Consider the following 14,205-nt stretch of genomic DNA (forward strand, 5'->3'; position numbering starts at 1 on the left):
CATAAAGGACCCACCTCCGCCTTTGGGCAGTCCAATATTTATAAGTGTCTCAAGTGCCTCCTTATAGGACCTAAATAAATAAATGTGCTTTTCTCACAGAGGCTGGAAATAAGCCATTCAAAATGACTGCCTAACTGTTGGGCATTGTAGCACTCACACCACCATAGCAAACTATCTCATGGATCCTGTTTCATTGGGATCGTTCAATGCCACAAATGTTAAATTCTTTATGAAGTCTGCTCCACCAGATGTTGAGCATCACCCTGATGAAGTTCTGCTGCTGATCTTGCTGTAAGGCATTTCTGGAAATTCCAGAATGTTTTCAAAAAATGTTGGCCAAAATCTCTCTTTAGGAATGACTGTTGCATGTATTAAAAAGGGATATGATATTGCCAATGTACTTTGTGCATTACCTCTGATCTGTTGATGTAGTCATGTTGTTAAGGGCTGATCTCTGATCTCAGGTTTGGAGAGCTATTTGCCACACAACAACCATGGGAAAAGAGAAGGAGAGAAAAAAATAATAATAATAAAAAAAGAATCACCCACATTCTGCCCGAATTCAGATCTCAGATTTCCCACATCCTGGTATTTAATTTCTCACAGAGTTACCAATGGTTGATCTCACGGCAGGATTAGTGGGAAGAAAAATGAGAGCTCCATTGAAACCAGACTTGAGTCTGGAAAGATGGGACATGTGAGCTCTAGGACCAGGGAGATATCAGATTCAGGGTAGTGAATGGCTTCCCCCCAACCCTTTCCCTGATAATCACGCTTATTTTCAGGCAAAATCTGGAAACTGAAATCAGAATAGTAGAGAGACAGTTACAATATGTTAGGCGGCTCGCCCATCACTTTAATAGCCTCCTGAGAACTGTGTTATATGGTGGGGTATTAACTGTAATTTATATTAGTATTTTTTATGTTTAGGAAGAGGAGAATAGATTAACATTGAGGTATAAATTGCAGTAAATCTGTCTCACTCCTAAAAGAAAATGTGTTTTGAACACACATTTCCAGCAGGAACCTTTTCTGATTTGATTATAGAATATAGATGTGTTCAATTGGAAAAGAAACTCCCATAAAAGGCTCTATAATCAAAAGGAAATAATCACTATCTATTAAGTTGGACAGGCCCACTCCATTTAAATCAAACTATCTTGCTTAGAGAAAGAAAAAGCTTCACCCTGTGGTAACCCGAGTCGCAGCACAGATGGAACTTGAAAAGTTGGGTTCCTGCTCCATGCTGAAGAGGGCCGTACTTTATTGCCCTTCGCACCAGATTGTGTGGAGATATTCAAGAAGTTGAAAAATCTTTAAATGCATCGCACTAAATCCTTTAGGAGTTGAACATATTAAGATGACAAGAAGAGTATGTCATTAGACCATAACTACCCTTTTTGGATTACCTGGTATTTGTAGATTTATTGGCAAGATGGCTTAAATTAGGGATATATTTTTAGCCTGCAGCATTACATAATAAAATAGCAGCAGAATTCTTTGCAGTAAAAAGGAGAAGGGATGGGGGGGAGTTTATTAAAACCAACAGAAAGCTCTCTGATTTTGCACTCCTTGCCTGCACAAAGAGGTGCTCCACGGTTACACAATCAGTAAAGTTTGCAAGAAAAGCATTCCCATTACCCCATTTTGCTCAGGAGTCGTCGCCGTGCCTTTCGCTGCAGACCTGCTGTTTAGTCTGAAACCGAAAATTAAACCCAGAACTTCAGCTCTCAAAGTTAAATACTCTGCTTTACTGCCAGCACACAGCCTCACCAGTGTCTGTGTGGTAAGATCTATGATTAAACTCTTCAGACATTTTTAAAAGCATTTTACAAGTCTGTTAAGCTTTAGTGTTTTTTCTTTTCTTTTTTTTTTTTTTAAGAAAAAAAAAATCATTTAGCTGAATTATACCGCAAAGTCTCACATGAACTCTGCTGAACCAAATGAGAGGGCCCAGCCTCGCTATCTATCTTTCTGAAATATGTTTCTCATTTGGGGGGCTTTTCGGAGCACAGCTTGGGGAAGGTAGAGCCGCCTATGTTGAACTCCTTCCTTCACAATCGGAAAAGACGTGCAGGGAAGACCAGGGGAGCTTCAGAAAGCGCGGTGGCCACCGTGGCCTCCTCCAGCACAGCTCCTTGCAGGCCCCGCTCCCCATGGGCCCCGGCGCGGGGCGGGTTACGGGTTACGGGTTATGTGCGGGGCCGCGAGCTGCTCGTTCGGGAGCCTTCAGGCCCGGTGCTCGTAAAAATGTCACCGGCGCACTTCCCCTTTGAAAGGCCCTTTTATCTTACCCTCCCACAGCCCCTCTCCAGTGGGCAGGCAGGCTTGACCGGGAAGCTGCTGCCTGGCCTTCCCGCATAGCTGGGCCCTAATGAGGTGTGTGCGGCTCTTGGCTGCAGGTTTTCAATCTCTTTCTTATTACTTCAAAGCTGCTGCTCCAAGGCTCAGACAAGTTTGATCACTTGGCAAAATCTCTCAGCTGGGACTCAAAAGGAAGACGTTTTATTTTATTATTTATCATTACGGATAGATAGCTGGTCCCAAACCGCAGTTGCCAGTGGCTCTGTAAACGGAGCCGTAATGCTTTTTTAAGTGATAAAGGATTGGAGGTGAATAACTTCTGGCAGTTGCTTCCTGTCTGTAACATGCAGTCATTTTGAGGGGAAAAAAAAATAGAATAGAAATCTAACAGGCCTTACTTTATTCTCCTTTTCATGTTGTAAAATAAGAGTGGGGAGCAAAAGGTAAGCAATGTGGGTTTGACCCTCATTTCAAAGCCTGTCCTGGTGTCCGTCTCCCTACGTCTTCTCCATGCCAGGAGCCAGACCTTCACTGTAGTTCTTCCTCCATCACCAAACACAAAATATACACGGTTATCAACGCTATATACACAGTTATCAATGCTGCCAAAGGAAGGCAAGGTTATTTAGGTTTGCCTACATGGGCTCCAGTATCCTTCTGAGCTTTTCAATATCCACTGTCAGCAAAAGAAGAGCTTATGCAGTGGCCCACAGGGTTTTATTGGATTCTAAAAGCCTAAGGATTTTTTTTTTCTCTTTCATGTAATTGTTGACATACGTATTAGTAATTAGAGGGTATTATTATAGCCTCTTCTTGCCTTATGCTCCAGTCTGGCTTTTTGGCTCTGGAGCGTGGTGTCCTGTGTGAATACAGAGCAGTTTACCACTCCTCCAGTTTACAGCCTCCACAAGAGGTTTGTAAGAGCAGCTTCTCAAGAGTTGGGGTTGGTCCAGCTCAGTTGTATATGTTTCTAACGGCATCGCTGCCTTCTTTCTGTAATATTTTATTTCCTTCCCACCGGAACTGTTTACATCTTGTGGGGCTGAAGCTCTCCAAGACAAAATATGTCTCTGTCAGTGTTAGAACAGCACCCATGACTGCTTCAAGCACCATTTTTGCCTGAGGTCTCTGCTTTGCAGGCTTTAAATGGTGCTTCCTGCAAAATTCTTCTGACCAGTACTGAGATTTTGCTGGAGATTTTCACTCTCCTTTTAATCACATGGGGAACAGATCTTTTCAAAGTGTTTTGACCTGCGTAGGTCAAAAAGGCATTTGCTGTACTCAGATGCCAAAACGCGTTTAAGAAATCTGGCCTGACGTAATTTAGACAGCTGAGTCTCAATTTCAAAAGGCTTCAACAGTGCCGGCTTTAGCACTGAGCGACCTGCTGCCTTGCAGAAACCTCACTGCTGAGTTAACATCAGGGCTGCTATAAAATCCATGGCAAAGCTGGGCACCTGAAACGGGTGTTCATTTATGCCCATCTGTAGAAGATATTGAGAGGCAGAGCCTGAAGCTGGTATTTTTCAGGGTATCTAAACACAGACTAGTGTAATTCCTGTCTCTGGAAGTTCTCAGTGTGAGCCCTCCTGGATTACAAATTCTGTGTCAGATAAACCCTTTCTCTCAAGGTAACCAGAGAGAGTCATTGTCACTCCATTATATCAAACAGTTCTCCTAGTGGCAGATAAGCTAGGAGATAGAGAAATATTTTTGTATTCCCCTTAATCTAAAGGGAAGAAGGCTGTTATAACACAGAGAAGAATGTCCTGTCCCGAAGGGATGCTCCTAAGCGCTGTCCTGGTCCCCTTCTGTTACCCAAACCTGTGACTTAAGGACCAAAACTTGGCCAAATCTTGAAAGACACTTCTACCAGTAGAGGAAAGTGATCTGTAGGAGCGGTTTGTGGGTGCGCAAGGATGGTAGCTCTCTCTGACCTCTGCCACTGCTGCTGGTCTGGAATATGTTGTTGGTAGTGATTCTCAGCTTGACAGCATCTGAGTCCCAGGGCAGCCCCAGCAACTTCATTCCAGCTGCCCCAGCTAGAGTACACTTCCTCCAGCAGCTGGGGATGTGGATTATCCAGTAATCCCCATGAGCAGCCTTCTTGCTAGTAAAGCAGGATTGTTCCAGCAGTGAAGGGAGAGGACACCTTCAATTTACTTAGTAAGTCTGTGCATCGGAAAAGCCACAGGCTGATCACCTGCAGAACAGCATCAGTATTTTGCTTTGTTTTCTCTGCTGCATTTCCATCCCTCACAATATTTGGTGATTTATGTAAAAGTGGAGTGACTTCAACAGACAAAAGATACATCCTCCATATACAGCAGCTGGGTGGGTAGGCATCTTCATAGGAGGTAGAAAACCCAGCTTGAAGTATCTGGTTCAAATCAGAGAGCATGGGGATTTCAAAACAAGCCTGCATGTGAGTTTCCAAACCAGTACTATTGCATACATGCACAATCACAGAGGAGCATTATTCTTGCTCTCTGATGTGCATTGCCTTCCTGACTGTGAGGCAACCTTTGAGGACATCTCCAAGTCGAAATGAGCTTTAAGATGCTTGCCAGCTCTTAGACTGCTCCCAAGAGTGTTAGGCAGCTCTGCATATGCCCACCAGTTTGCAGACAGGCATTAGGAAGGTTAAGCAGCAGCTCACTAAGCCTACTTCTTAGTATTCCAACATTGGATTCCCACTGTGGTTGTCTGAAGCCTTTTGAAGGCCAACAGGTGACAAGGTGGACCATCAGAGGCTAAGTCCCCAGTGACTTAGGTGTTGAAAGCAAAAATGTTTTTTTCCAGCCCTTAAATGTCATCCCCCAACTGCCCCATCAGCTGTCACCTCTCCATTTGTCTCTCTCTTTATCTTTAATGTCATCAAAATACCAAGAGTTTTGCTTCCTTGGCGGGACCTGCCTGCTTGCTATCCTCAGAGCTGTCCCATGCCGTAGTCAATGTCTGTGTTGTGTCAAATGCAGAACCAGCGTGTCAGAGTTTTCAACTGTGTTTTTAACCACCAGGCTGGAGAAGTTGATCTCTCCCTTGCATGATAGCAGTGACAGTACACAGAAATTGCTTGCCTGCTGGCTGGTTGACTCATATGTGGTGATGGTGGTCTCTTCTGCCCTAATAAATCCTTTTATTGTGATGTGTGCAGTAAATACCTGTAACAATTCGAGCTCTGGATCCAGATTCTTGAATTTAGCTTTGCTTTACTGCTGAGTGACTGCTGTCATGGGCTCAGCAGGGCTGCGTGGTGACTGATGGCCTCTCGGAGCAGGAGCTCCAGCTCTTGCCAGCACGCTTTGCGGAGGGCAAAGCAGCTTGAAGCAAAAGATCCCACCCTAAGCTTCACACAAAGCAAACTGACTCTGAGTGCCTGTTAGTGCTGTGGGAATTTCTAAAGGAGTTTGTTGGCCATGGAGCAGTCAGGATGACACTGTGTCTTGGCTGGGCACAGCCCGGGCCTCTGCAACTGCAATAGGAGGCACTGGCTTCGGGGACTCCTCTGAAAATATTAGCTTGCATGCCAGGGGATTTCAGACAAGTTAGCAGACAATGGTCCACAGTCTGCAAGTTGCTCTTGTCAGCAGTTCTTTTTGACATATCTATTCAAGCATACCCTCTCGGGCTTAGAAAGCAGCCAGCAAAATCTGTGCCAATAGCAAATACTTTGTTATAAAATAAAAGCTCCAACAAATTCAGAGGCTCCATATGTACCATTACTGTGATCCTCCAGTTCATCTCACAAAATTGGTTCTAGTTTTTTAAAACTACCATTCAGAGATTCATGAGCAGAAGGCGAAAAAAAAATGAATTGCCAAGTGAATTGCCAGCGAGTTTCTGGAGGCAGACGATTAAACTTGAAGTAGCTGTAAAGGAGTTATGTCCCGGGGAATTAGAAGAGAATAAACATCTTTATAAAAATGCAAAACAGTTGCTCTTCTGCAGGTGGGGGGATGCTGTTGTCAAACAGGAACAATTGTCTCATCATCAGCTTTTGCTATGACCACCTTCAGGGGGTCCACTAAAAAAGAGAGGCAAAAGGATGTGCAATGCCTGAGCTAAGCCTGCCTGTTCTTGAGGGCACCAGGGTGCTGCTCACTGCTTGTGTTGCCAGCAAAATAACATAATCCAGCCAAACGTGGGTCACCAAATGGAGGCCTCAGCTCAGAGGTAGATCCGCTGTGTCACCTGCACAGGATGACATGGGAAGGAAGTCCCTTGGGAACAAGAGATAACTGACATGGAAAGGCTCTGTGATTTACGTATGGATGGTGCCGCCACTGAGCTTTATGAATGAGGTGTATGTGCTCCTAGTTATCACTTCACATATCCCTACTATTTACCTATTTGCTTCTTTTTTCCCAGTGAAGAGCCTTTGAAGGCAGAAACACAGCATCATGGCTCTGGAGAGGGTTAATGTGTCCAGTTCTCTCAACCCTGCTGTCCTGTGCCTTTTTATGTGTCCTGGAGTCCAGCAGTCTTCTGGTCTGGCTGCTGGGTGCCAAACAAGATACACAGGGCATCTAAAATGGTGTCGGGCTCCCATCTTCAGGCATCTGGGTCCTTCCTCTCCTGCTGGGACCCTACATCAGGGAGAGGTGAGGGTGCATCATGGGCAGGTCCCAGTCCAGTGAGCGCATCTTCCAGCCATGTGCCAATGGTGCCCCTCAAGAAAAGACCTCATAAACATTTGTGCACATACAAGTTTTGAAGAAAGACTTCCCAGTGCTCTTTTTTAGAGGGAGAGGCAGCAGCTCCCCATCACTCCCTGCTTGGTAGGGTAGTTATAGCAATTCATGGGGCTGGATTGCAGTCTGTCCGACAATATCACGCTGTGACCTGCAGCAGCTCAAGGTAAACGTGCCAGGGGCAGGACGTGCCAAGTAAAACTGCCTCTGCAGTGTGCTGTGTCAGTCAGCTGCAGCGAATATGTGTATGTGGGGCACACGGGTGCGTGGGGAGCTCACCCCAAACTGGCCACTCTTGGAGGCTGGGAGTTACACATCAGAGTGTGTAGCCATCCCATTGTGCTTGTCCCGTTCCCCTTAAGATCTGGCCACGGCTTCCCTGCTAGCCGAACCCCATCTGGTCAGTTTGAAGCATTCTCAGGTTTCCCTCCGCAGCCTGCTACCCCAGCCCCTCGCCAGCTTGCTGCAGCAGAAAGCAACCAGGGGAGTAGCTGTTCAAGGCAAAACTGGGTCGAGGAACGTTTACGCTCAATTAACACATGTCACCATTCTGTCTCCACAACTGCAGTGAACGCACCTCAAAAGTGAGAACAACCTGAATTAAGGCTGCCTGTAATGTGAAACCTCTGCTGCCTGCCCCAGCGCTTCCTGGGGTGGTGTTTCTGAATTTATGCTCTGCATGGCTATCACGCTGTGACTGAGTGACTTGGATTTCTAACGTCTGCTCTAATGACTGTGCTTTGCTCCTCAGTTTTTGCCCTTCTCTTCAGCTTGATCGGAAGCACATCTGGAGTTACAAAGTATTTCACTCCAGCCCAAGTTCCTCCTTTGACTATGATACATGGCAATGCCACCAACATTGATCGGGGCTGCGAGGACTTGTGAGTCCCTGGAGGGTGCCCCGTAACGGTGGAGCATCCTTCCCCTGAGGTGCCCGAAGCCCTGATGTCCCACGCAGAGCATGCCAGGGGGTCTCTGGCTGTGCTGCCCCAGTGCAGAGCTGGTCTGCGACTTGTAAGGGGTACAAAGAGTTTCCAAAGCACCTTCCCCCCTCTGTCTTTTGGGGAGAGGTGGGTGTGGGTGCTGCACACGCAAAGGCTGGGCTGAGATCACAGCTGCACAACCTTCTGATATTTGTAAACTTTTTTTTTTTTTTTTTTTTTTTTAACCAGTGCAAAAAATCCGGCTCTGTTCCTGTCACACATCTGCATTTTCTCTTTCAGAACCTCAACTCACTCCTTCCTTTGGGTCCCTCCATGCATATATGTCTGATTTGTATTATCCCTTTGTTTGAATTGTAAGCACTTCAGAGCAGCAATCATGTCTCCATCTGTGTCTTGACAAGGGACTTACATGATAGGTTGGCTTAAAACCACCCGTCTGTAACTGAGCTATCTTAGGCTTTTGCAAGGAATGAACTTAATGAAGAAAAGTTTTCTTTTTGCTGCACAACAATCTGATCTCTTTGCCAGCTTTTTTTTTTTTTTTTCATGAGAAAAGTCTTTCCCAAGACTGATGTGAATTTGAAAGGCAGAGCTGCCAGTCTCAAGTATTATTGATAATCAGTTTATTATTGTGGTGGTTTTAGCTTGCTTTTTGGTTTCTCGTACTTCCAGTTACTACAAGTGCACATTTGCAGATACATATCCTTTATTAAATTAATATGTATGTATATATAGATAGATGAAGGGAGAGCTCACTCATTTTCTTGGTCACAGCAGCAGAGGCTACAAGGAAAAAATGCTGTGAGATTCACAGTAAAAATCACTGGAGTGGGCAACTCTCTAACTAAAAATAGGCTGGGCTCAGAAATATGTCCTTCTACATACTTTCCTGTCCCCTGCCCATGTAACACTGTGTAGTCCATGTTCCTGAAAAGTGAGTCAACCAGGTGGCAGTGCTATCCTGACAAGCCAGGTGTAAATCAAGGTGAGCTGCCCAAATGTGTGCTGTGGTCTTTTGGGACAACCGGGGGTGTCCCTGGTTTGGGGCTGTAAGGAGTTAGGCATGCGATCATCATCAAATGCCATTAACCAAATGTTATAACCTGTCATAATGTTATGTTAAGAGCATGGAACCCACAGTTGTATTTTTTAACTGCAATACTTGGAGGCAAAGTTGTTGTTTTGGATGGTCATCCTCACCTCTGAATTTCCAAGACACAAACCAACATATTTTGCTCCGTCTCCGCACACATAGTCCAAATTAGCTCTTAATTAGGTGCATGTAGATACCATTTTTCTTCTCGTCTGAGATGTAACAGACACAGTCCCATTCTGTGAGGAAGATAAGCGGGGAAAAGGCACTACATGATAACAGGATTAGACGGAGTGTGAGCACCCGTCCCCCAGCGCTGAGAGGGACGGAGCAAAATTCGCTTAATGGCTTCGTGAGTCAGGGATCGTTTTCACAGCAGCACTCCAAATACAGCCGTGCTACGAGTGGAAATGACTTGTTGTGAGGAAGAAACTGTTTATCTGCATGATAGATTGGTGTCTTCTGGAATTTAAATATTAATTGAAAAGTCAAGGTCAGAGGGCAGCTGACACTTGACTTTGCTCTCTTTCCTCCATCCACGGCTTTGATCATGCTACATCTTCCTTTGTGCCTGGTGCTCGAGAGAATATCCCGGGGTCATGGCCCGCTTCCTAGTCAAGAGGTATAAACCTCCTGGCTTAACCGGCTGGGGCCTGGCTTTAGCGGGGGGCAGGGGTCTGAAGGCAGAGGGGGGAGCGTTTGCTTCATGCTTTTCACATTTCCCACATAACCCAAAGCAGACTAAACAAAACCAGTGTGAAATCTCATGGCTTGATGCCGCTATGGTTATATTTTTTAAGCTGTCATCCATTCATTTATACTTATGTTTATTCCCTGGATTTACAGCTTTTTTTTTCACTCTTTTCTTGTGGGGGGGGCTGAAGCCTTTTGAAAGGGGATTGCAGTGAGCAGTGGCCTATGATTAAAGCTGTGTGTTTTTTCTTGATGCCGCTCTTCTGCAGCAGTGTCACACATGGTAGCATTTAGGAGCCCTTCACAGCTGAGGTGTTTCAAACACTAATGAATGGAAGTTTGGCCATATAATGCAGACAAGCTTGAAGGCATGCTCTGCTGAATGGTGTACTGTAGTGGCCTGGGAAAGGAAGAGAGTTATAAATTGTGTCAGTTAGCCACCCAGACAAAATGAAGCCATGTGGAAAATCAAATCTATTAAAGTATGAAGACTGTTATAAGCTGTTTTAAGCTGGTCATTCTTAAAAGGTCTCAGTTGGCTGAGGGGGTAAATTCCTATTCTTCCTAGATCTTTTTCACGTGCTGGCTTAGGTGATGATGTGCAGGATTTGATAAAAAACAACCTTTCACTCGCAGCCCCTTTTATCAGAAATGTTTATTGCCCCCGGTTTACCGCCCGTGTCCTGAAAGGCCGAGTGCATTGGTTAAATAAGCAGCGTAAGAGCGCTGCGTTCAGTCAGGCCTGCTGAAGGCAAACATGAGGGCAGCACCAGGGCAGAGCTGAGGAGGAGGAGAAGGCTTTCCAGAGCACCCACTTGACATTGGATACCCTCTCAAAATGCTTTCCAGTTTCTGGAAAGGCCCATGACAGAACACGACAGGGCTTTCTTTTTCTTGGCACCCCCTGGGGTAGGAGGAGAGCCCAGCAAACCATGGCAGTGTGATCGGGATCAGGGGACCTTCTTATCCTTCCCAAGGTGTCTTTTTGAGAGGTCAAAGGAGCTGTAAAGAGCGTTTTGTTAGCTCAGGATGCAATTGTCAGCTGCGTGAGAGAAGGAGGTGACAGCCTAAGACCCATGCTCACCATGTATTTATTTTTCCTTTTTATATGTTCTAGGAAGAGACTGAAGAAACGTCCTCACAAGAATCTGCAGAGGAAGACTAGGAGACCGCACCATGCAATTTCTACCTCATCAGCAGTTGGGTCTTTTGAAGGGAGAAGACACTGCCTTGACCACTTATTTTCTATTGCCATGGTCTTTCCACTTTTGCCTGGGGGAAAAAAAATCGCATAACCTTAAAAAGGATTTGACTAATCATCTTCTTTGTAATCCCTTCACAGTCCCAGGTTTAGTGAAAAACTGCTGTAACACAACGGGGACACAGATTAACGATGCAACTTTTAATTACTGTTTTCTTTTTTCTTAACCTACTAATAGTTTGTTTGAGCTGCTAAGTAAGGGTGACTGGGTCAAGAAGAGCTCCAGATCAGGTTTAAGTCATTCACTGCACTGCATATAAACAAGAAACTTGTAACATATTAATTATAATGGGCATTGAAATAGGAAAGGCCTGGTGTGTAACACTAGGCCTTGCAACACTTCCAGCAACCCACTCCCTACTTAGTGTACTCCCTGTTTTAGAACACCAAAGATAAGGGATAGATACTACTTTTTTTTTTTTTTTTTTTTTTTTGGTAACCTTCTTGTAGACTTGTACTTGATTTTTTTATTTTTTTTTAAGACTTACTGTTATTTCAGGAAAAAAATGAAAGCTGATCTCTCACTTCATTCAGCTGGTAATCAGAAGAAAGAAAACAACACGAAAAAGGTACTTTCATTTTGCAAAAGGGAAGAAAGACAAAGATACGTTGTATAGTTACAGATACAAACATATCAGCAGAAGTAGTAATAAACAAAACGAACAGCCCTCACCTTCTGGACAATAGGAAGTCCGACAGAGTCGGCTTTCTGTAGAGCCAGGCGTTTTCTGTGGAAACAGAAATGACTGGCACCAAACACTTAAGCCATTAATGACTAAGTCTTTATCAAGAAAAGTGTTTTAAAACGTATAGAAAGGTACCTCGAAATTAATACTGAATTTGTCTGAACAAAATAATCCAGATGTTTTAGTAGTTTCAACTAATTCCACTCACCCCATACCAGGTTTCAAACAAAACGAATCTCTTCTCATTACTCATCAGTCATGATGTAAGAACCAACACCATGTACCTCAGCTAAGCTTGTGTATTACTTTAAGCAATGTATTTTGACATAGGATGGTTCACTGTGCACCTCTGTGCCGGTGGCGTTTCTCCATCTTTTCATTCAAAGCAGCACTTTTAGCAACAGATGCAATATTACCCCACTATTCAATACTACCTCTGATTTTTACAATTAACTCAACAGACTGATAAATACATGCTGCTATACACATTCAATGCAGGAAATTTTTACTGGGTAGATAATCACGAGTATCTGCATTTTGCCCTTATTTCTACTTCAACACTTAATTGCAGTTAAGGAAGCAATATCTTTATTGTGTTTCGGCATGACTATGTATTTTTCTTTCTCCTTTTTTTTTTTAATGTACTTACCCTATTCTCTGCTAGACTTCTGTGTAATGTACTGTTAACTTGAATATATTTTTGTACTGAATTGCTGATAGGTTTGTAAGGATAATTTTCTTCAATGACACTACATGACATAGAAAAAAAATTTAGCTGTAATGTTTAAATATTACTGTCCAAGTTTGTACCTCAAGTGAATTGTTTAAAGAAATGGACTAATTGATTGACAAAGACCTACCTCCAGACTTTAAATGGAATGAACTTGTTACTTTCAGCATTAGTTTTGAGACGTTTGAAACAGTTAGGACTGCAACTAATCCCTAATTCAAAACTATTTTTGTAAAATAACTTGTGGAAAATGAACACGTTTTAAATTACTTTCGTATTAAAAAAAAAAAAAAAATGAACAAAAAAAAACCTTCAAAGAAACTTGAAGCTTTGTAGGTGGGAAGCAACAAGCTCAGCTTTTGCATAATGCAATCACGAATATGTGTTTAAAAAAAAAAATTAGTAGATTGTAAGAAAATACTTGACAAGTATTTTCATGTATTTTACACAAATGTGATTTTGTAATATGTTTCAGCCAGATTTATTTTAAATGCTTCTTATGTAGAGGTTTTTTATTCTCCTCTCTCTCACTCTTTTTTTTCCCCTTTTTTTTCCTCTTTCTCTCTTCCTATTTCATTTTCTCTCTTTCTGTTTAATTTCCCTTCTTCCTCTCCTAGTCAGTACTTTGTAACATTGTATTAATAACTGGGCCAGGGGTAGGTTCTCAGGAAGGCGTCTGTTGGTATGGCTTTATTAGCAAGCCAAACGCAGTTAAAGGTAACTACTTGCTGGCTTCTTCCAAGAGGCAGTGTCAAGAACTGCGGACCTCCTCAAAAGACTGCAGAGGGTTCATTGTCGGAGATCGCTGAGAAAGAGCTGATCGGAGTGTTAAAACGAGACACGTTGATATTAAGTGAATGGGAAATAATCCCAGCTATGCAGTAGCTCTAGCAGGCCAAATCCAGCGTCACTTGAAGTCAGTAGAAGGAATTCTGCTGACTTCAAAGGGCATCGAATCGAGCCTTAGCAAATCCCTTCTTATTTTTTGCCTTTTTTTGAAACCACAGTATTCAGCGGCTGACACAGAAATAATCACTCTGTGTGTGTCACACTTCAACCTCCGAGAGACTTACCACTCTGATGAACTGAATCTTGTATTTTCTATATATTGTAGTACAATCAAAACACATTACTACCTCTTAGGGCCTACTATACCTCATTTTTTCAGACTGAAAAATTGCATGTGGCCATTGAATCAGTGAGAACATCATAAAATTTTTTATATATATAGTTTATTTTTGTGGGAGATAAATTTTATACGACTGTTCTTTGCTGTCAGTGGTCACTGCTAACTAAGACTGGACATTTAACTCTTCTACCATTTCTGCAAGAGAGGTGTGTTTGCAGGAAAAAGAAAAAAACGCTTCAAGATGTTTAACTACAGTTTACTTTTCCTTTTGAGTGTCTTCTAACTTTTCGCTTTGTTCTTTGTGTAGAGTTGCTGTCTACGATTGTACTTTGAATCGCTTGCTTGTTGAAAATGTTCCTTTAATGGATTATCACAGTCTGTTCAGCACAATAAACATCATAGCCTCTGTGATCCCCATGTTGTTTGATTCTTAGACTTTTGTCACAGTTCCATAAAATGAGTAATAAAGTTTGGTCACAGTGACCAAATTTGTAAAAGCTTTGCATACAAGTAGTCTTCTTTGTCGCAGGACCGTAGGCGCGTGTCTGAGAAGAGCATTTGCTGTCAGGGGCCCCCAGGGTGGGCGCTTGGCGGGGGGCACGTTACAAATGTCCCCTCAAGGAGAAGCACTCATTCCCAGCATGGGGCTCGTCGTGCACGGGGAGCGGAGG

At 43.5% G+C, this 14,205-nt stretch overlaps 1 protein-coding gene across 4 annotated transcripts in view; it reads left to right on the forward strand.

Moving 5' to 3' along the window:
- Positions 1 to 13,945, forward strand: part of HMGA2 (high mobility group AT-hook 2) — a 116,707-nt gene extending 102,762 nt beyond the window's left edge. For all 4 annotated transcript variants that reach the window (XR_005269008.2, XR_005269011.2, XM_027456232.3 and 1 more), the window contains one exon: positions 10,846 to 13,945. Coding sequence is in view for 1 of the 4 variants with exons in the window: in XM_027456224.3 (XP_027312025.1) it covers positions 10,846 to 10,893 (48 nt within the window). In the remaining 3 variants the exon portion in view is untranslated. The remainder of the gene's footprint in view (positions 1 to 10,845) is intronic.
- The last annotated feature ends 260 nt before the right edge of the window (positions 13,946 to 14,205 follow it).

Source organism: Anas platyrhynchos, chromosome 1, assembly GCF_047663525.1.
Source record: "Anas platyrhynchos isolate ZD024472 breed Pekin duck chromosome 1, IASCAAS_PekinDuck_T2T, whole genome shotgun sequence".
Lineage (NCBI taxonomy): Eukaryota > Metazoa > Chordata > Aves > Anseriformes > Anatidae > Anas > Anas platyrhynchos.